The sequence below is a fragment of the Carlito syrichta genome, unplaced genomic scaffold (assembly GCF_000164805.1).
Source record: "Carlito syrichta isolate Samal-C Ts95f unplaced genomic scaffold, Tarsius_syrichta-2.0.1 Scaffold311002, whole genome shotgun sequence".
Taxonomy (NCBI): domain Eukaryota; kingdom Metazoa; phylum Chordata; class Mammalia; order Primates; family Tarsiidae; genus Carlito; species Carlito syrichta.
Window position 1 is genome coordinate 262,448 of NW_007255098.1, and position 21,735 is coordinate 284,182.

The following is a 21,735-nucleotide window of genomic DNA, read 5'->3' on the forward strand; positions in this document are numbered from 1 at the left end:
TAAAACTTGGAGAAAGAGAGCAGTGACTCAACGCATAGGTGCAAAACACAAGGAAGGGGCAGCGTCTGAGCAGACGAGCCACGAAGCACAGGGCCTTCACATCAGGTAAGTGCACAACTCTAGAACAAAGGACACAAGGCCCAGCACAGCCTAGCTGGTCCCAGCAGCCGTGGGCCCTGCCCTCCTGGAATGTCAGACCCCTAAAAGAGTATCTCGGGTGATAGAACTAAAAAAAAACCCAAAACAACTTACAACAGAAAATTCAAAGTGAGAATGCCATATTTTATAAAGTTGTGATGGACAAGAGGGACATTCTTTCAACCGAAAGACTCCATGTGGACTTTTGAAATCAAAAGCAGGCAGTGGAGACATTTAGCTTGCTGGCTGTTGGGGTTGTGCCAATTCATTAATGAGACATGTACAGCAGCACTGTTGACACTGAGGATGCTTCCACTTGCCAGGCAATGCTTTCAAGCACCGAGCCTGGCCTGCTGAATCCTCATAAGCCTCTGAGGAATTCATTGCCCCTCACGCAGATGAGAAAACTGAGGTGCAGAGAGACTCTCTTGCCTAAGATCACATACCATGCAAAGGTGTGAAAGTGTGGATTCGGACCCTCACTCAGACCCAGGCAGCCTGGCTCTAAGCTCTCCCCCCCCAGCAGAGTTCCAGGGTGGTGGGGGGGGGGTTGCCCAGGGGCTTCAAGTTCCTGTTTCCAGGAACAGCCTCCTCAGACCAGCCAAATCTCCCTCCTGCTCCCTGCCCTTTCCTTTGAGCTCCAAATGTCCTGGTCCTTCCTGGAATCACCTCTTACGCTGAGTCAAAACCAAAAACAATTCTAAAGAAGCTTCACAAGAAAAAATTCCGAAAACCGATCACAAAAATCGCCAGTGATGTGTACTCTAGGACATGGAAACTGTAAAGGACTGGTTATAGACAAAGCCCTAGACTCTGACTTTTAAGACCTGAGTTCAACCCATGTGACTCTGGGCACAGGGCTCGATCTCTCTGAGTCTCCGTTTTGTCATTTGTACAATAGGGGAAATTCCACGTGTAAAGGGCGTTTGAGATGAAATGAAGTGGCTTGTGTGCAGAGCACAGGACCTGGAGAGCCAGCTACATGAGGTGAGTTGAATACCATGTCTTGCTGTGAGCAAGAAGGGGGCCCACCTGTGGTCTCTTCGCCAGCAAATCATACAGAAGAGGCAGGGGCAGGTGGTACCATTTGGGCCTCACCCATTTGGAGACCCTAAGTAATCGCACCACAGTGTGTGGACAGGTTTGGGTATCTGCCTCCCCTTGCAGGCCCCATGTAGTATGGGGATCCCTCGAGGATCTCCTCAGCAATCTCCTCCCCTTCCTTGGCAATCTCCTCACACCCTCAGCAATCTCCTCCCCTTCCTTGATTGTGGGCTGCACATGTGATTGGCTTTTAAGGAGCAGAAGGTGGTACCACTGTGACTTGGTGACAAGAACTGGTGCCTTCTCTTCTGCTCACATTTTCTTGTCCTCTTGACAGCTGCTGGGTTGTAAGAGGCTCTATGGAGAGGTCCTTCAGGGAGGCTTCTAGTTAACAACTCACGAGGAACTGATGCCTCAGTCCCACAGCCTGCAAGGAACAGAATCCTGCTAACAACTGTGTGAGCAACCTTGAAAACAGACCCTGCCCAGCTGAACTTTCAGAGAAGACTGCCCCCACCCCACCCAACTGATACCCTGCCACAGACCCTAGAGCAGAAGACCCAGCTACGTTGTGCCTGTATTTCTGGCCCACAGAAACTGAGGTAAAGAGGTATGTTGTCTTACACAGCAACATTGGGATGATTTGTTATGTAGCAATAGATGACTGATAAATCCTGACTATAGCATGAGCTCCTCTAGGAAGGCACTCCCTGAGCACAGCCTCTGCACATTCCAGGGTCTCTGAGTCTGGCTGATGTTTGGTGCAGCCCCTGTCAGAAATGTTGGATTTCATGGTGCGGGTGTTTAGGTAATAACCTGCTATCAGGTTCAACGTGTCTTTATCAACAGTCCAGATTAGCTCTGGGCAGGGCACTACATGCATGCAGAGGAAATCTAAGAGGCGCTCCTGGCTTTTTTACTGGCAGATGTGTTGGTCAGAGTGATAGAATTCTGGAACACAGCATGGGTTAATTTGATGCGCCTGAAGAACACAGACAAGAATCAGTTGACGATGTTTCAAATTCTGATGGAGTGTATGGATGTGTGGAGAGAAAGGAGTGCACCCCAGGTAAGGTCTGAGAACAGCACGGGTTGGCGGTGTGTGGCGGTGGATACTTTACAATGGCCCCAGAGGCAGGACTTAGCTTGATCTGCTGTGATAAGGCAGCTGCAATTCTAAGAAACTGAGTAGTTTTAAAGGCTATATTTGAAAAATAGTTGCTTCAATAGGAAAAGGGGGTTGAGGCCAGAGATTTTAGACTCATTTCAACAAATGTGTTTTTCTTATAGGTATTTTGATTTTAAAGGCAGCTCTGAACACGCAATATAGCTAGATAAATTTAGTGATTTCATCCGGTAATGATCTTTGTTTCCCATCATCAGAAAATAGTGCCTAGACCTTATCAGCCCCATCACTGTTACCACCCCCTGCTATGAAAAGCAAATATAAAAGTCACTCAAACCAACCAGCTCTGCTGTTGGTGATGGCGTCTGTTTCCTTGTCTATTGGGTGAGTTCCCATCACAGCAAGACCTGGTCCTGACAGATCCTGATTGTATCACAACCAATGCCACTCCATATGGTGCAGTTCACAGTCCATAATTAGCCAATTGCAACTCGATCTGTTGCAGAAATATTTTATCCTCCTTTTAGAAAACTGAGGCTTAGATGGGTTAAGTCAGAGGTCCTGCATTGGGCTAGATTTGAACTTGGATCTACCTGACTCTAAAATTCAAGCTGCTCTCTAGCATAGAAGTTGTGAAAACTTTTCAGCAAAGGATCAGATAAGTATTTTAAGATTTGCAGGATCTAAGGACTCTGCCTGTCTATGACAAAAGTAGCCTTGGATAATATATAAATAATAAGATGGCTATGTCCCAATAAAACTTTATTTATAAAAACAGGCCACGGGCTGTATCCGGCCCCAGGGCAGGTACAAGTCCTGCTCTGAGGCAATGAGGAAAGGGAGTGGAACAGGGCTAGGAGGAGAGGGAAGACCTTGACACAGGGTGGTTTGTCCTGTACAAAAATCCCTGGAGTAGGATTTAAGGCACCTGCCCAAATATCCCAGACCAACACCTTTGTCCCCATCATTTAACCCCAGAACTGTCGGGTGTGCAATGGGAACTGTCAGGCAAGTTCTGGCTACTCTGGGACCCCCGTGAGGGACAAGTGAGAAATGTCTGTGGATGGGCATGGGCTCTGGCAGAAGGTATAGTTTCTGAGACAACCTGCAGGTGACGGGAGCCATACGAAGTTTCTGAAGAGGCTGGTGACATGATGTGAGAGGTTCCAGGTGGCAAGTGAGGTCAGAAGGAGGGCACAGATTGGCTTAACCCACCAAGTTCTGAAACCCTATGTCTTTTTTTTTTTGAGTTGGAGTTTCACTCTTGTCACCCAGGCTGGAGTGCAGTGGCATGCTCAAGGCTACCGCAACCTCGACCTGCTCGGCTCCGGCGATCCTTCCACCACAGCCTTCCAAGTATCTGGAATTACAGACGCATACCACCACACCCAGCAGTTTTTGTGATTTATTGTAGAGATGAGGTCTCATCAAGTTGTCCAGGCTGGTCTCAAATTGCCAGGCTCAGGCAATCCTCTCACTAGGCCTCCCAAAGTGCTGGGATCACAGGCTGAGCCACTGCGCCCAGCCTGAAACTCTATGTCTTTTCATTCTGAGTCTGATGCCATGGGGTATTATTTTCGATGAGCAAAATAGCTGCTTGTGGTCATGCCTGTGCGTCCTGGCACCACTGGTCAGCTGAGCATTCCTGGGAGCCCTCTGGAAGTATCTGTGGTTTGGTTTTTCTTACCTATAAAATAAAGGCAGGCCAGGCCTGGTGGCTCAAGCCTATACTACCAGCACTTTGGAAGGTTAACGTGAGAAGATTGCTTGAGCCCAGGAGTTTGAAACCAGGCTGGGCCATATAGTGAAACCTTATCTCTACAAAAGAATAAAAGAAATCATGGTATAGTGGTACATGCCCGTATTCCCAGCTACTCGGGAGGCTGAAGCAGAAGGACCACCTGAGCCTAGGAGGTCAAGGCTGCAGTGAGTCATGATTGTGCACTGAACTTCACCCTGGGCATCAGAGTAAGACCCTGACTCCAGATAGGTAGGTAGGTGGATAGATAGATAGATAGATAGATAGATAGATAGATAGATAATAAAATGAAGGTAACCTGTAAGCCCTGACTAGAAATAAATAAACAAAATAAGAAATAAAATAAGATAAAGGTAACCTTTAAGCCCTGCATCTTCTTGGATGTAGTGAGCATTTGTTATCTGTGACAGAGACTGCAAGCAAGGGGTGGGGGCCTCCCTCCAATTCTTATAATCCTCCAAAATCCAAATGCCTGGAGCTGCTGCCTAACGCTTGGTGATTCTTCATCCTTGGGGGAAAGGCCAAAGAAACACTGTTTAGAATATCCATGCGCAAAGGAGGCTGGGAGGAATCAGGCTACACTGATGAAAAACTGCAGGACAAATAAACAAACTGAGGAAAGCACGTGTCTTGACAACGAAGCATCCTTTTGCTCCCTGCAGGGGAATGTTTCAGAGAACTCTTATCAAGGGCAAAGTACCACCAGTCTCCATCCAGTGAGGCTGGGCTGGGTGGAGGCAGCTGGGCCGCCCTGAAGGCTGAGTTCCCTGCTCTGTCCCTGGGGAAAGAGAAGGCCAGGGCTGCATGCTTACATGTGCAATCCTCACAGTGGTCTGTGAGGCCATTCCCGTGATTTCTGGTTACTAACAAGAAAAGTTAATAGCGTGCTCCAACAAGACACGAAGCTGGAATTCCAGCCCAGATCATCCTGTCCCAGAGCCTGACACTTCCAGCTATTTCCAGCCTGCCCTAAGAGAGTCGGGGAGGGAGGAAGCAGACCTCACTATCCAACAGACAACATCTATTTGACAGAGGGTCTCTGGACACATCTCTGCCAGGTTCTGCGGGAAGTGCTAGATCACAGGGAGGACCTATGTGCCCGTGACGGCATTGGACACTCATGTGCCACACACTAGCGCAGGACACAGACGGGTCAACAGCCAGTCACAGACAGGTCAACAGCTGACCCCGCAGGGTCAGCTCTGTGTGGGGATGAGCTCTGGACACGGCAGGCGCAGGAAGCAGGGCCCTGCCTCCCTGGGGAAAGGCGGGCTCTCTAGGGAAGGAGCATCCAGGCAGAGACTGAGGTGTGGGGAAGGGAGTGAGGTGTGGAGAGCAAGGGCTGGCAGGGGTAGCAGGGGACAAAGCTCTGGTGGAGGGAGCAGGTGTTCAAAGGCCAGGGTGAGAGAGAACAGCACATGCAGGGGGTTGAACGGCTTTGGAGACCAGAGGTTTCTTTGGCAAGCTTTGAAAAGAGGAGAATCAAAGCTGCTCTCGAGGAACACGCCTTTAGCTGTCGCTCGAGAGTGCCTGGCTGTGGGGCCCCAGCCCCGGGGAGCTCTGTAAAGACGCAGGCTGTCGAGGCGGCCTGAGCAGGGGCAGGGCCGTGATGGAAGAGAAAAGTGATGAAGGTGGATCTGATGGTGGGGACCTGGAATCCACCCGACGTGGTGGCCAGGGAGCTCCAGGCCAGGAGGAATCGAGGCTGACACTCAGGTGTGGGGTGGATGGAGGCATCACTCCCAGGGCACACGGCAGGAGGAGCTGCTCCAAGGGTTTCCTCTGTAGACATAGCTGACCCTCGGGACGGCTAACAGGCAAGGACACTGAGCCCCAGGGATGCTGGCCATCTGCCAGGGCTACAAGACAGAGCCAGGAGCCAAACCTGGGCAGTGTGACTTCCAGGTCCTGTTCTTAACAACTACACAGCAATTCAGCTTTGGACAAGTTGGGTCTGAGGAGCCTGTGTGTTATCCCAGCAGCGATGCTGGGCAGACAGTTGGACTCGTGGGTCTGGGTGCCACGAGTCGTCTAGATGGGAGGAGGAGAAGATGTGGGAGTCCTGTGGCTCCAGAGGCAACTGGACAAGGATGTGGAGTGATGCAACTGTTGTGGGGGTGCAGGAAGAGAAGACAAACGAGGACTGAGTCCATGGTAACCCTGGAAACAGCCCACGATGGAGTTGGAGCAGCCAGGGTGTGGTGCTCTAGAAACCAAGCAGGGAGGCAACCTCAAAGTCCAGGGCCAAGGCAAGGCCAGGGATGGGGAACACCCACTAGACTTGGCAACAAGAAGCGAATTGCATGACTATCATAGATAATAATGCATCGTACATTTCACAATTGCTAAAAGAGAAGATTTTAAATGTTTTCGCCACCAAAAAAATGATAACTGTGGGAGGTGATGAATCTGTTAATTAGCCTGGTTTAATCATTCTACATTGTAAACACCACAAGTACTCGCTCTATAAATAAACAATTACTATTTGTCAATTAAAACCCAATTTAAAAAAGAAGCTCATTGATTGGCAACACAGTTCCAATGGGATAAGGGCTGAAGCTGACAAGTCTAGGAGAGGAGAGAACTGAAGATTGTCAGAATATCGTCACACCATTTGCTTCTTGTTTCCAGGTCTGGTGGGTACTCCCCATGCCTGGCCTAGGCCTGGCCCTTGGCTTTGAGGCTGCCTCCCTGCTTTCAGAGCAGTCAGGAAATTCCAAGGGAATTTGAGTGCAACTGGATATCTAATTACATTAAGGAATTATTATTAATTTTTCTAGGCGTAATAATGAATTTATGATTATATATTATATGAAAGAGCTCTTGTAGAGATACATACTAAAAATATTTTTGAAGAAAATGATAAGCTGTTTAAAAATACCTATATGATGTCTGAGAAGGGCCTTGGAATCCTATGGGAGGAGGAACTGGGTGGATGCATAGATAAGAGAAGACTGGTCTTTGGTGCATTATGGCTGAACGAGGTGGTGAGTGCATGAATGTTCTCTATACAGGCAGATTTCAGAGATACTGTGGGTTTGGTTTCAGACCAGTACAATAAAGCAAATATCGTAATAAAGCAAATCATATAAAAATTTTCCCAGTGTATATACAAGTTATGCTGTAGTCTGTTAAGTATGCAATAGTAGTATAGCTAAGCAATGTATACATCTTACTTTAAAAACACTTTATTGTCAAAAAAAATGACGGCACAGAGACACAAAGTGAGCACGTACTGTTGGGAAAATGGTGCTGACAGACTTGCTTGACCTAGAGCTGCCACAAACCTTCCACTTGTAAAAAATGCAGAAGCTGTGAAGAGCATCAAAGTGATGTGCAACAAAGAATGCAGTATGCCTGTACTGGCCTGTCTACTCCTATGTATGTTTGAGATTTCCCGCATTCGAAATTAATCAACAGAAAACAGAAAAACAAATAAAAAGGGGCTGATCCTCTCTGGAAAAGCTTGGCTGGGAACGGGAAGAAGGAGCAGGGCCAGTGCTTGACAGGCTGGAGTTGGGGCAATACTGTCGTCAAAGTCCTTCAAATCTGCTGCCCGGTCTGGTGTCCCTGGCACCCTGGTAGAGATGAGTGACTGAGGCCCTGGGACCGCCTGGCCACACCTGTGGCGATACATGTCCCTCCTCCATATGGAGGTCCAGTTTCTCCTCCTCGTGCGCAGTCTACCTGCAGCTCTTCTAGTTCACTCTGGGCTCTGCCACATGCAGGAGTCTCCAGCCCGTAAGGCTGGACCTAGAGACCCCACATCCTGAGATGGCCCAGGCCCCGTGACCCTCCCTCCCCCTAGCTGGAGGCCCCACAAGGGCAGGGCCTGCCTCGGGGCCTTCTTGCTCCCCTGGGATGCCCAGCAAGCTGCTGACCAAGTGGGTGCTCAATGCAGGCCTCTACTGACTGCCTGTGTGGCCAGCCAGAGGGTTTTCCAGAGACTCTGGCCAAAACCTTAAACTCAGGATTGTCTGATGTTTAGGATCGTTTCCAAATAAAGCATTAGGCATTAGAATAGTCTCCATAACCTTTTGACAGTTATGGAAATAAGGTTATTAATAATGTCATTTATCCATCAACATTTCCTGGGCACTATGTCTGCCAGCCGAGGGAGCAGCAAGTGAGCCGGAAGAGAACATTGCAGCCTAGGGGGCCAGGATGAGGCCCACCGTGACCAGAGTGTGGGTGGGCCTGGCACAGGGCCTGAGGAACCCAGGCCAGTCTCAGAAGCAGATCTGATTTTCCCCCATAGACATGGGGATCCACTGAAGGGTAGAAACAGAGAAATGGAGGATGAGATTACCACTCGCCCCTGTGGGCAGGGTGCCTCCCCTCCCTCTGAGCCAGGATTAACAAAGGCAGCCTCAGGGCCATCCTCTTTCCAACAGCCATGTCTGCCTCTGTGCATGACAGCTTTGTCCTGGGAGCACCCTGAGTTCTCTGGGCACCTGCTCCTATCGCCCCTCCTTCACAGTTTTTCCCTCCTCCCTGATTGGCACCCCTCGCCTCACCTGTAACGGTGCCGTAAAGGTGTTTTTCGAATCAGCATGGCTACCTGGCTCAAGGCCTCACTCCCCACACAGGCCTCATCAAGAGGATGCCTAGGATAATGGATGCTGGAGAGAACCTGAAGGAAGCCACAGATCTTGCAATTCTCCCCAGCATGGCGAGGAGTGGGCAAGCTTCCTACTCACCCAACAATGTCTGTGCACAGCTTGCTGTGGTTGGGTGCAGGGGCTTGGAGATGTCCCACGGCAGGGAGCACCTGCATCACAGAACACCTCCAGTCTAAACTCCTGGCCAATGGCTTCATAGGTATGCTTATGCATGAAGGGAGCACAAACCATGAACTGCAGCCCCAGAGGGTGGGACGGATCCCCAGGAGCCCTCTGCCCCTGAAGACTCATGATAAAGGGTGACTCAGCTCTCTGAGGGCCCGCAACTCGGCTGTGAAAGGGAGACGGCAATTCCCACCCAGAGAGTTGTGACGATGCATTCCCGGCATATAGTAGGCTCTCAGCAAACTTTTATTCCAATGCCCATGATGGCTTGGATGGGCCTACACACAACAGTGCCTACTGGCATCAGCAGGGAAGACTGTGGTACAGAAACAACAGGAACCACCTGTGGTTTGCATAACGTCATTAGCGCGTATTCCATTAATAATTACCCCAGGATCCCACTGAACAGTGACAATGGAACACCATGCAGCCCGTGAAGTGCAGGACAGTGACATTAATTACCCTATAAACAAGTGCCATTCACTCCTCACTACAGCACATGTTTTCAAACGAGCATTGCTCTGAATCTCTTAATTTCACTTAATAGGCTCTAGGACTGGTTTTATTTGTCACTAGGGGGAGCTAAAACAGCCAGAAGCTTTGTTATTTTTCTTGCATTCCAACCAAGTGTAATTAAAAACTTGGAGTACTTAGAAGAAAGGTAAAACCCACAATCTACAATCGTTTTTCATTCTTTTAGAAAAAGAGTAAACCAATAATTTCAAGATGCTTCTCTGTCTTCCAAAGCAGTATGTACACCAAAAGTAACCCAAATGCCACCTGAAACCATTGAATGATTATAAGTGCTAAGTTCATGTGTCCATCGGTTGCCTACTCCTGGTGAAAGTTGCAGAGCTAAATGCCACAGTGGTGGGCACTCAGTTGCTGACCTGTGCTTAGAAGCCACTCCCCAGAGGGTATGGGAACAAGATAAGCTCGGGTTCCCATTTTAAGAAAATGATTACAGCTGATCTTTTTGCGAGTCTAATATTTAATGTCTCTGAATAACTAAGTGAGCCTCAGGCTGCCATCAGCAGTGGGCAAGCCATTATAGTATCTGGGCTCACAGTGACAATCTATGATAAAAGCACTGGGAACAACTCACCCAGCAACAGCAGGATCGCTCTGACAGCATTGCCCACCCATCACAAGGTGCAGGAGAGGAAGTATGAACAGAAGGAAGATGTCAAGAATTTTGAAGCCCATTTACAATTTAACATGCTTTCCATCAAAATTCCAGAAGAATTTTCTTTTTGAGAACTTACCAAATGGTTATGAAGTTCATAGAATGACTGAGAAATTTTGGAAAATGAAAAAGAATAAAATAAGCTCTTCTAAAGATGAAAGATGTGTAATAAAGTGATTTAAATGAAAGGTTCAGTGGTACCAAGGCAATTATACAGGGTTCTGTAGAGCTAAAGAAGTCCTCAGGCAGACTTGACTATATGTAAGCATTTAGAACATGATCAAGATACATCACAAAGAAATAATCAATAAGTGGTATCGGGTAAAAAGTTCTCTGGAAACAAACAATATATTTAGAAGCTCACTTTATACTAGGAACCAAAATTCCAGCTGTATTAAAGAGTTTAATGGAAAATATGAAACCACAAAATTTTGAAGAAAATTTGGGTATTTGTCAAGTTTCTGAGTGGGAAGCAGAGATACCACGGTCCTAGAGTTTTGACTACACAACCATTTAAACACAATAAAATTAAAGACAAACAACAAGAATGGAAAGCTATTTGCCATAAACATGATCAGACATGATATACCTAATATATAATAAATCCTAACAATCACCGCAAAACACTAAGACCTAGTAAAATAACATAAAATGGAGGCCAGATTTGAGATTCCCCTGAGCAGACAAAGCCAGGTAGGCTGTGGAGGCAATCTTGACCTTGTTGACTTGGCAAACATAAGGAAAATTTAACTTGGATTAATTCTTGTACATGCCTATATTAAAGGAAAACAAAACTTAAGCTCAACCGACCAGAAACTGCCAACTACTAACTCATCTATAACAAGGGACTTGGAGGTGGGAGAGACCAAACAAGGTAATAGCATAATAGTAACCAGGCAAGTACTTTCTTTGTCTGACTTCCATGTTCACACTATGAAAACCTACCCTTGGGTTACCTTAGCAGAACCTAAAACCACCTTCGGGTTGGTGCTGCCCAGTTCATGAATTGCTGTTTGCTCAAATCAATTCTTTAAAATTTTGTGTCTCAGTTTACCTTTTAACAGATCCCTATGAGAAAAAATGGCCACAATCACAGGCATTTAATCACAGATTAGTAATTTAAAATCCCATATAGTAAAACAATAAAAAGACAACATTTTGCCAAACAAATTAGGAAATATTGAAAAGTGAGAGGAAGAAAGAATGCACCACAAGACCTATATCTGGTGACTGCTGTGGGGTGTCAATTAGATGAAGGTCTTTGAAAGTGAAACATGTTTGTCCTTGAACCAGAAATTCTGCTTCTAGCATTTTATTCTAAGGAAAGTATCAGAGAAGTTGTAAAAGATTTATAATAATGTTCAAAGTAGCTTTATTTATAACAGTGAGGTGTTAGGCCCAGCCCCACATGCAAATGTATTTGATAACATAAAATAATAGTAGTAACCTGACAGGTTGTCTAGGAAGTTTTCTACTACCTGAGACCCAACCATGCCTTTATCAGGTTCCATCTGCCTCATCCTCTGGCCTTGGCACCCCCCTGCCTCAAGTTCCAGTGAGCCTTGCCTGTCCTCTCCCACCCCCGCACCCAGACACACAATGCACCAGATGCACACACAACCTGAGTTGCAAACAGAGCCAAGCAGGGTCTCAAACTCCGCTCTGAACAAGATCATGACCTCCGAGCCCCTCCTACATAGAAATGCTGGAGCCCCCACTATTTCCAGTCCCCGGGAGGAGGCTACAGATGCCAGAGGTGGCAAACCCAGGTCTGACTGTCACTAACCCCCAGTGCAAAAGCCAAGATCTGGAGAAAGTTCATGGAAGAGGGGGATGGGAGGGGGCACCTTCCTTCTTCACAGAAGGGCCAAGCCTTATGCGGCCTGCAGGGGCCAAGGAGAGTCTGATGCATTTCCCAGAGAGAACAGAAGCACTCAGAGCACTGTAGGGCACAATGGGGTATGGAGGGGCTTCTAGACTCTCCCGGGATGCCAGAGCATCTGTAGGCTTCATTCAGAGCCTCTGTGACTAAGCTGGAGGCACATCAGTTTTGCTTACATGTGTGCAACTGGGGCTGAAGGCACTTCCTGGAGGAAAGCAAGGGCATTCAGCAGCCAGTCTGAACTCTTAGTTAACACAAGAGTTAACAAGAAGGAAAGATGGCTTAAGGAGGCCAGCAAACCCTGCACTGGGCATCAGGGGCTGAGCATGGCAGGTGCAGGCTCTAGTGGCCAGCTTGGAGGTCTGCCCTCCCCACCTCCATGCAGGAGCAGGAACGAGATGAAGACGGGGAACAACTCAGATGTGCTAGGAGGTCTCTTGTTCCAGGCTGTGCTCCGATGCCCTGTGCAAGCTCTCAGGGGCAGCGAAGACATGGCCAGGCAGGGGGAGGAGTGCTGGGCTTTTCAGAGCTGAAGTTGCTCAAAGCAGGACACAAGGGACCTTCGGCGGTTGGCTGAAAATTCCACCCTAGCCTCCTGTGAGCTGCTGCCAATAGCTCCTCTGCACACCCAGTGCTTCTGCCCCAACTCCAGGTACCTCAGGGGCTTCACTTTTCACCTGCCTGTCCCCAGCAGTGGAAGGCACACGGGGAGGCCTTAGGATAAGGGCAGGGCTTATTTTCCCTATAATGATGTTTTGAGCATAGGGACCACCCCCATTTTACAGATGAGAAAACAGGCTCAGAGTAGTAAACCACCCAGGTATGGAGCTGGGCCCCTCCCTGGTCGCGCCCCACCTTGAGCATGGCTTTCCTTACTGGCCCTTCTTTGCTAAACCAGGCAGCTCCTGAGGCTGCAGGGGCTGCTCACATGTCTGCTTCTTCTCAGGTCATGAGCTTCTGCAGAGAGCACCCCCACGTCTAGGCCAGGAGGTGGGCCCAGGGCTGTGACTTCTCCTGGAGCTGCTGCAGCCCATGTGCAAAATGGGGCAGAAGTCATTTCCCAGGCAAGATTGTACTAAGTGAGGGAACTAGGTCCAATGTCATGAGACCTCCTTTTCCAGAACAGGCTATGCCCCAGGAAATGTTGATTATGTCCAAGCTCAGTGTTTTGTCCCTGGGAGATTTTGATTTCAGTTTTTCCTCAGTCCCTGGGAATCTTATGATGACAATGTTTCATGGCAGCAACTGTTTCCTCCCTAATGAGGCTACCCTGGAATAAGCCCCCTTCCCTATGAGGCCCACACCCAAGTACCCTTACCATGGAAGCCCACCCCCTCTCCCGGCACCCACGGCCTGAATACCCTTCCTCTCCTCCGTGTCCAGAGTAGAATGAGGCCCAGTGAAGACATGTGATAGCACACCGGTGCCACAAAGCCCACACTCTCTGCTGGGTCACCCAGAGCACTGCATCATTTTCTTGGGCACCTGGTTTTGAAAAACCCCAGTCATGGTCTTGGAGCTGACATGGTCACTTTCTGAGCTGATGCTGCTCCTGGCTGACATGGGTCTATCAGCCAGGCTGCCCCAGATCTATATTAGTTTTCCTCTCACTGGTTATGATAGTCTCAGCTCTACAGATGACATGGTTTGAATTTGCAGGTGGAGTCCATTGACTCTAAAACTGGGCCTGAGACCCAGAGGGCAAGCAGATGGGACACAGGCAGGAACCGCTCATGGTGCCCCACCCTTGAAGTTCAAGTGGATGAGAAGGGGAAGGGAATGCTCTATCATCTAGGCACTCCTGGCATGGTACGAGGCCCCCATGTGTCTGTCTCACTGGATTTTTTATCATGACCCCGTGACACAGTGATCCAGGCCTGCTGCGTCAGGAACTCAAACCCCAGCCTTACAGGAGCTCTGGCAATACCCTCCCTACCCCTCCAACAAGAGGATTCCATAGGAGTCTGCCAGCTGTGGGGATAGAGAACTTTGCCCCAACAGTGAACATCTACACTAGAAGAGGGAAGGAGGGTCCCGGGGGACCACTGGGTCCTGCCTGCAACCTGGAAGACTAGGCCGGGGGTGAGTCAGGTGGAACAGCAGCCACGGATGGGGGAGGGGAAGGCTGGCTCAGGGGACGAGCTTGGGGCAGAGGGGTCCGTGCGGCTGCAGGATATAAGAAATGGCCCACGTGGAGACACAGCACCTCCTTTTATTTGGGGGCTCTGTTCAGAGGCAACTGCCGCTGTGGCTTTGCTGCCCCAGCTCTGGTTAAAGGGAGCCCCTGGAGAAGATGCAGTGGATGAGCGATCCCAGCTGCCGCACAGGTGTGGGAGGTCACTGCTCTGGGAGACCAGCTTCTCTGCCTCCCGGTTCCCGGGAGCGGGGCAGGGGCCACGGGTGTCTGCTCTGCCCTGTTGTCCCCCAGCACATGGGGCTGGATCTGTTTGGGGTCAGTGTGGATTAAGAACTGGACAGGAAGCTGGGGCTCTGCCTGCAGTTAGTCAGCCCTGCTGTGCTCCATTCTGTCTTGTTTTGAACCCCGCCCAGTTTCAGAGCTCCTGGGGACTGAGAGCCTCCTGTCCCTGTTGAAGGCACAAGGGCTGCAGGGCAAGCAGGAAAGCTGAGGCTGCCGTAGCTCGGGGCAGAAGGCCTCCCTCAGGCCTTCACTGAGCTCCCTGGGGTCGCTCCAGCCCCTGCTGGAGTGCTGGTGTCACTCGGGCATCTGCTTCTGGCAGCGATACCTGTGGTCTGGGCTGCATGACACTGTTCTCCTTCCTTCTTCCTTCCTAAACGTGTTCTCTCCTCTCCCTCCCTCCCCGCTTGAATTCCTTCCTTCCTTCCTTCCTTCCTTCCTTCCTTCCTTCCTTCCTTCCTTCCCTCCCTCCCTCCCTCCATTTCCAGAGTATGTACCGCATTCTAGGCTTATACTGCATGAGGTTGTGGGGATACATCAGAGGGGTCCCTTTCCTCGCAGAGCTCAGAGAGAACGGATCTGTCCTCAGGTAGGGGCGCAAAGAGCTGTGTGCACAGTGCGTTCTGGAAAAGAGGCCAGAACATCCAGTTCTGCCTGGGGAGAAAGAACACAGCCACTCCTTCAAGGGCTGGCAGGAAAGATGGACTCCATGGGAGGACTAAGGAGTTTTCCAGGGACATGGTGGGAAGGAAGAGCAGTAGTTCCAGATGGACACAGCTTGGCACAGGTGCAGATGGAGTAGCCTGGGGGCCTGGAACTCCAGGCAGGAGCTGATGTGTCTGCCCTGGGTCCAGGGCAGGAGTGTGGCTTATCTAGAGGACACGGCCTGTTCACAAGCAGTGAGGGTCTCGAAGGCAGGGTGTGGATCCTTTATACCCCACAGTGCCTACAACAGTGTGGAACATGGAACCGGGCCCAGAGCTGGATGCTTTGGCAAGCTCTGCACACGGGTGCTATGGCAGACAGTCACAGCAAGTATGTTTCCCCTTCAAGCAGTAGCACTCCGTGTCCTCCAGGGGTCCTCCCACCTCACATTTGGTCCATGTGCTCCAGGTAGAGATGGCATCATTCCGTAGCTTTGGTGCCTCAGGCCACAGCGGTCAATCTGGGCATGCAACTAAAGGCAGGCTAAAGAGCCGGTGGATTTCCCTCACAGACACTGCAGAGAAAGGGAAGCACTCTGCTGCCTGGAGCTACGGGATCACCTTGGTGAAGAGCCTGCCTAAGAAAGGAGCTATCCAAGAGGAAGGTGGAACCAAGGCGATGTGGGAGTACCTTGCAGGGGACACTGGATCCAGCCCTGCCTGAAGCTGTACCAGGCTCTTTAACTCTTCTGTTGCAGGAGTTAATAAATTATTCTTTCAGTTTAAGCTTGTTGGGTTGGATTGGAAAGGTAGGGGTCTATCTCCTGCAGACTGGAGTCCCTACTGATGTGATATTTTTACCAATTTGCAATGTCTGGGCTTGTAAATTCAACCTCAGTGAAAAATCCCCTAAAAATTACCCTTTTTCTCTAAGGTTAAACAGATTTAAATATTACATGTTTGGACTCGAGGATGCCCAGAGATCACCCACTCTGAACACTTCATCATTTTATAGATGATGCCAGGCAAATTGAGGGACTCGTCCAGGGGCTCCTTCATTCATTCACCAAGTACTGACTGGAGCCGGCCCTGGGCCAGGCACACTCTGGACATTCATCTTGTGAGCAGCGATGAGTCAGCCACGTAAGAGACGACTAAGATGAGAACCTGGGTCTCCTCACTCTGGCTTGCAAGGTTCCCTGCTGTACCACAGAGTTGCGAAGCTGGAGCTCAGAACGGTTACTTGACCTACGCGTAGTCACACAGCCAGGAAACGACAGAGTTGATGCTCAGACTCACACACTTTAGTCGCGGAGCCCCAGCAAAGTCTTCTCTCATAGAAGAGTTTGAGAACATCAGGCTGACTAGCTTGTGATGCTCCGAGGCGTCCAGAGTGAATGGAGACGCCCCCCTTAAGTTTGTTTTCCGAAGGCTTACTTGCTGCAAGTCAACATGTTAGCAGTCCCCTTCATCACCGGAATGAAATTATGACAACGAGGGTGGCTGGGCTGGGAAAGCAGAGACTGGAATGGTAACAACTAACTGGAAGCAGGAATGACTAACTGGCTTCCTCTTTCCAGAAATTTCTCCCCAGTGTCAACACAGAGGATAGAGAAGTATACTGAGCCTGAACAAAGGCTGAGAAGCCCAACTGCAGAACTGGCCCTGGCAGGTCCAGTGCATGAGACAGGCATGTCATTTCAGACATGGGAGAGCCAGTCCATGTGGGCTTGAGTGGGGAGGAGCAGAGAGAGCCAGCGCCCGGGCCACTGCTCTCTTCCAAGCGACTGCTCGGGTCTGCAAACCACCAGGGGCAAGAAGAGGCCCATGCAGAAGTGAAGCTGCCGGACAATAGCAAATAAACCAAACAAACCCTGGCATTGGGGCCAGGAGTGCAGTGTGAAGTCACAGTGTTGCCGGGCTGGCCCTGACATGACTCCCCAGTTTCTAGCCAGTCTCCCTCCCCCATGTTGCAACTCTTTCCTCTGGACTTCTGCCTTGGCCCCTGACACTCAGGACCTGAGACCCCGGATCCTGGCATCCTACCCCTGGTGCATAGGCTGCCCGGTGAGCAGAGGTCCCACTGCTATGCCAGCTGCCGTAGTGCAGGTACTACAGATCTCAGCCACATGTCACTAGCTCCCCTCAGGCCACCCCCTACCTTGGTGGCCAGCTGGAGCCCAGTCGCCTGAATATGACCGAAGAGCCTGGAATCTGCTGCAGCCACTGCAGAGTGTGGCGTCCATCATTCACTGATGGCGCTCGTGACATCCCCTCCCATGTCCCTCCTCTGCTCGGTGGCCAGGCCCATCCCTATGAGAAGGCCCAGCCCCCGCCGTGACTGCTCTGAGTGACCCCTTTGAACAAATTTTTGTGCAAAGAGAGGCAGAAATAATGTATGCTCCCAATGTCCCATTTGGCCTATCCTCATTTGTATGCAAATATTGCTTGGCCATTTCAGAAAAAATCTGCTAGGCTAGACCCTCAGTGCTATTGATTGGTTTATAACAATAACCTTTCCAAACGGCAAAAGGTCACAGGATGTGTTTCTACCCGTGAGCCCAGCAGCCCGAACCTCCGTCCTCCTACTCTGCACATCCTGCAAGGATGGGCTTCTGTTCCTGAGGGAAATGCTGATTTTTCTGGGCGGGAAGAATCAACCTTCTGAATCTACACCCACAGATGTGAGCAGGAACACCAGGCTGCACATAAAACCCAGGAACTCTTTAAAACCATCAGCCGAGGAGATGGTGAGGCTCCATGGGCTTCTCTGCGAGAGGGGAGGGCATTGCATCCCTGGGGCACACTGAGCCCTGGGGACGGAGGCACAACCCAACCTATACATAGACATTGTGTCTCATGGGGAGTTAATCCTACAGAAGGGATGGGCCCTTCCATCAAACCGAGGGGTCATACCTCATCTAAAAGGGGTAGAAGCAATTATCCCCTTGACTTTCTGAGACCTGGAAAATGGGCCATTAGCAGGACATCAGGCTGACTCTGGTTGCCTGGTCACTGGTGGAGCCCAGCAAAGACAGACGGTGTGTTCAGCACAGATACCCACCCTCCCAGATAATGAGGTTCCTGTTTCCCACACACCCAGATTCCTTCTTAGTTAGTTGCATCACTCTTGGAGAGCAAAGTTGTGGTAACTATGATGGCCCAGATAATGAGCAAATCCTTCAGGTCTCAAAAGCAAGGCCTGATCATTCACTTTAGCTGTTAGGAAACTCCAGCTCTTGGCAAAGCCCATCTTCTGCAGCCATGGAGACTTCTGGCAGCACAAGCAGTGCATTCAAAGAGGGAGAACACTGCCTGACACCTGAGAGGGTGTCACAACATGCCTTTGGTGTGGGGTGGTTCACAGAGCTTACCAGCCTCACCGACAAAGACCTCCACGGGTGCGCTGGCTGGGCTTTCGCCAATGATGTTATAGGCAGTCATGATCACCTCGTAGCGCCGGTACTTCTTCAAATCTGCAAGGTTAAAGAAAATGGATCAGTTGGTCCTGGACCACCTTCCACACTTTGAAACTTACTTCTGTGAACCACACGGAGGGAGTCAGCCCTCAGAAGAGATGCAAGAAAATAATTCAAAGTCAGTGAAATTCCTGAATGCTTTGTGACCAGGGCCACTCTGCTCCTTCCCTGGCTACTAATGAAGAAAAGCCAAGTCCTCTCCTGAGTTCAGGTAAAGGACAGCTCAATGCTCTCTCCTCTAAAGGATTTAGAACAAAACATAATCCAGGCCTGTCTTTGGATCCAGAATTTCTCCTTAAAAGTAAGAACAGATGGAATAAGACTCTGGCATTTTTTTTTTTAATTTAAAAACATTGGTAAACCAAAGGACTTTGGGACTTTAATGACCTGGGAAGAAAAAGTGTGGAAAACCACATATAGACCTACTCAGGTGGCCAAGCACCAGCTCTGCACTAAGTGACAGAGCAAGAGTAACCAACCTTTAGCCAAAACATTCTGGAAGGTTCTCCCACTGTTAATGTTGCTTTGTGGGTAGCCTGGCTTCTCTGAGGCCCTGCGTGTGCCTGAGCACCTGCATGCTGGTGTGGATGTGACACACATCCTGATCGTGCCTCTCCACATGCTACCGGCTCAGCAGAGATCCCTTGACTCAGACCACTCTGCTCCTTCCAGCACTGGCTTCCTCGGAATATTTGCAGGGTTCTGCCCACGCAGCTGACTCAGGGTCCCGCCTCCCTGACCCTGGTGCTGTGCTGGCCTACAAACTACCTCCAGGAGAGGGCTTCCTGGACACACACTGGCCTGGCTTGTTAGACTCAAATCAGGGACATGTCAGATTGCTGTGTCCTGAGACGGAGAAGGGTCAGTGGAGACAGGTGAGTGTGGGCATGGCACAGTCACGTGGACTATTCCCTTTTCGTATTTTCAAAATCTGTGATTGACAACCTGGGGCGACGACAAACTCCAAGAAACTTCACAACCAGAACCTGGTCTGTCTCTAGCTCTCCAGCTCACTGCTCAGCCAAGGGAGGTTTGGGAGGGTGCCTGACCTGGGGTGGGGGTGGGGGGGACTGGGGATGGTCTCAGTAGACAGGTGTGATGGGAGCCTCAGTAAATGCGGGGAGTGATGGAGGAACATATGAAAGGAGGGGTGCTGCTGGAAGCAGCGAGGCAGAAGAGAAAACAGGCCTGGGGGAGAATCCTGCCCCCACCACCCAGGGGCTGGGCAGGGCCTGCTGGGTGGTGGAAGGGTGGAGCGGGACAGGGAGCATGCTGACAAGCCCTAGAAGAATCCTCCCACACAGCAGGGACTCCAGAATGGCCACCCCTCCTTCTCCCTCCTGTGTCCACTTCCCAAGCCAGCCAACTTTTCTGCACTGAAGTGAATCACATCATGCAGTGATTCCCTTCCCTCCTTAGCCCTGCACTTGGATCTTAAAACCCATCCCTAGCCAGGATCAAAGAACAACAACACAGTTTAGTTAAAGTCAGAGGGAGGATGAGGGGATACACAAAATGGGGTCCATCCACACAATGGAATATTAGCCTTAAAAATGGAGGAAATTCTAACACCCGCTTCAGCATGGATGAACCCGGAGGACATTATGTGGCGTGACATAAGCCGGTCACAAAAGGACAAATACTGTACCATTCTACTTATATGTAGTCTCTTGTGTAGTCAGATCCTTATGGACAGAAAGTCGAATGGTAGTCTCCAGGGCTTGGAAAGGGCATGGGGAGCGAGCATTTAATAGAGACAGAGTTTCGGTTTGGGAAGATGAGAAAGTTCTATGGATGGATGGTGGTGATAGCTTCATAACAATGTGAATGTGCTTAGTGTATCTGAACCGTATGCTTTAAAAATGATTATTTTTGTCTCAAACTCAAAGACTAGACGTCAACAAATCTCCCCATCTTCTGTTTCTAGAAGTTTCCTTTCTTGACTCCCTAACGGTTTTGAGATGTTTGGAAGTAGCGTTTGAGAGGGAATTCCAGAAACTGGAGCCATTATCCCTAGCTGGTTTTCACTTGGTCTGCTGAGAGGCCACCTGGCACTGACCATGACATGCTCCCCATTCATGGCTTCCCACAGAAGGCGGTGCGCACTTACGTGTTAATTCATATGTAGTCAATGTGGAGCTGCTGTTCACCGTCTTGAAGCTGCTTTGGGCTATTAGGGATAAGCAAAGCAGAAGGGCAGTTAGCACACAGGAAAACAGCTGCTACAAGCCAGGTACTGCAGGCTCGAGGGTGCGGTGCCACCTCTCTTGACCGGCTGTCACACCACGTCTGCAGGGTAGTCAGGACCACGCAGCCGCTCACATGTCCCATCAGCTCCCTGCGGTTACCACACATCCCCGTAAAACAGCAAGGTACCCAGTCCCAGAGAGGTGGGGTGTGCTCACCTCTCTCACTCAACGGACAAATCAGCATTTGGTACAACTTGGCACCAAGCGGCACCAGTTTCTTCCTGCCAGCTTATACACGGTCACATGAGGAGCCCTGGCCCGATGGGGACAAGCAAACCAACACAGGAAGAGCATTTTGTGTCCAAGAATTTACATGCAGTCACCTTGCGGGTCCTTCCATTTTGTTGTGTCTTGATTTTGAGACAAAACCCAGGGGGATGCTCGTAGTTTTCTGGTGGTCAGCAAGAGGCACTCCCAGGGCTGTGCCAAGCGTGTGGACAACAACGGGACCGTTTCCCATCTTTGACATGCATCAACACCGCCTCTGGTGTCGTGCCAGGGTCAAGCTGTGTGAGCACAGGGGCTGCATTTACAGGCGTAGCCCTCAGAGAAAGAGCTGGGTGGGGAGAGGCTCCACCACAGACGTGCTTGGTAGGTGAGCCCCAGTGGCCCTGATGTGATGGAGGTGGCAGAAAGTGGCAGCAGTCATCTACGTGGCCCCTTTCTGGAGCTGCTTCCTCGCTCTGTCCCCAGCACAAGGACGTCAAGGGCAAAGAGCAGCTTCTGTGATGCCATTTGGTGGGTGCCAGGAAATAAACTGCCTCTAACCTCCTTCCAAGAGAGGAGGGGGTAGGAGGGGCAGCCTTTCTTCCCTGTAGTTCCCTGTAGTTCCCTGAAGTCGGACCATCGTCGGTGCTGCGCCAGGGATAGTGACACAAGCTGAGCAGAGACTCGCCCAGGACTGAGACGTCATGGGTCCCAAGCTGAGGCTGAGCTGCAGACAGATGGGGCCTAGCCTTGGATGTGATGGGTCTTGTAACAGGTTCTGACCCGTGTCCCTGCCTGGAGTCTCCACCTCAGGCCCC

At 50.2% G+C, this 21,735-nt stretch overlaps 1 protein-coding gene across 1 annotated transcript in view; it reads right to left on the reverse strand.

Annotated features, from left to right (window-relative positions):
* SDK1 (sidekick cell adhesion molecule 1) overlaps positions 1–21,735 on the reverse strand; it is a 619,404-nt gene that overhangs the window by 41,184 nt on the left and 556,485 nt on the right. Inside the window, exons 33-34 of the mRNA XM_008068469.1 lie at positions 20,572–20,631; positions 18,357–18,458 (exon numbers count right to left, since the gene is read on the reverse strand). Of these exons, the coding sequence (XP_008066660.1) occupies positions 18,357–18,458; positions 20,572–20,631 (162 nt within the window). The remainder of the gene's footprint in view (positions 1–18,356; positions 18,459–20,571; positions 20,632–21,735) is intronic.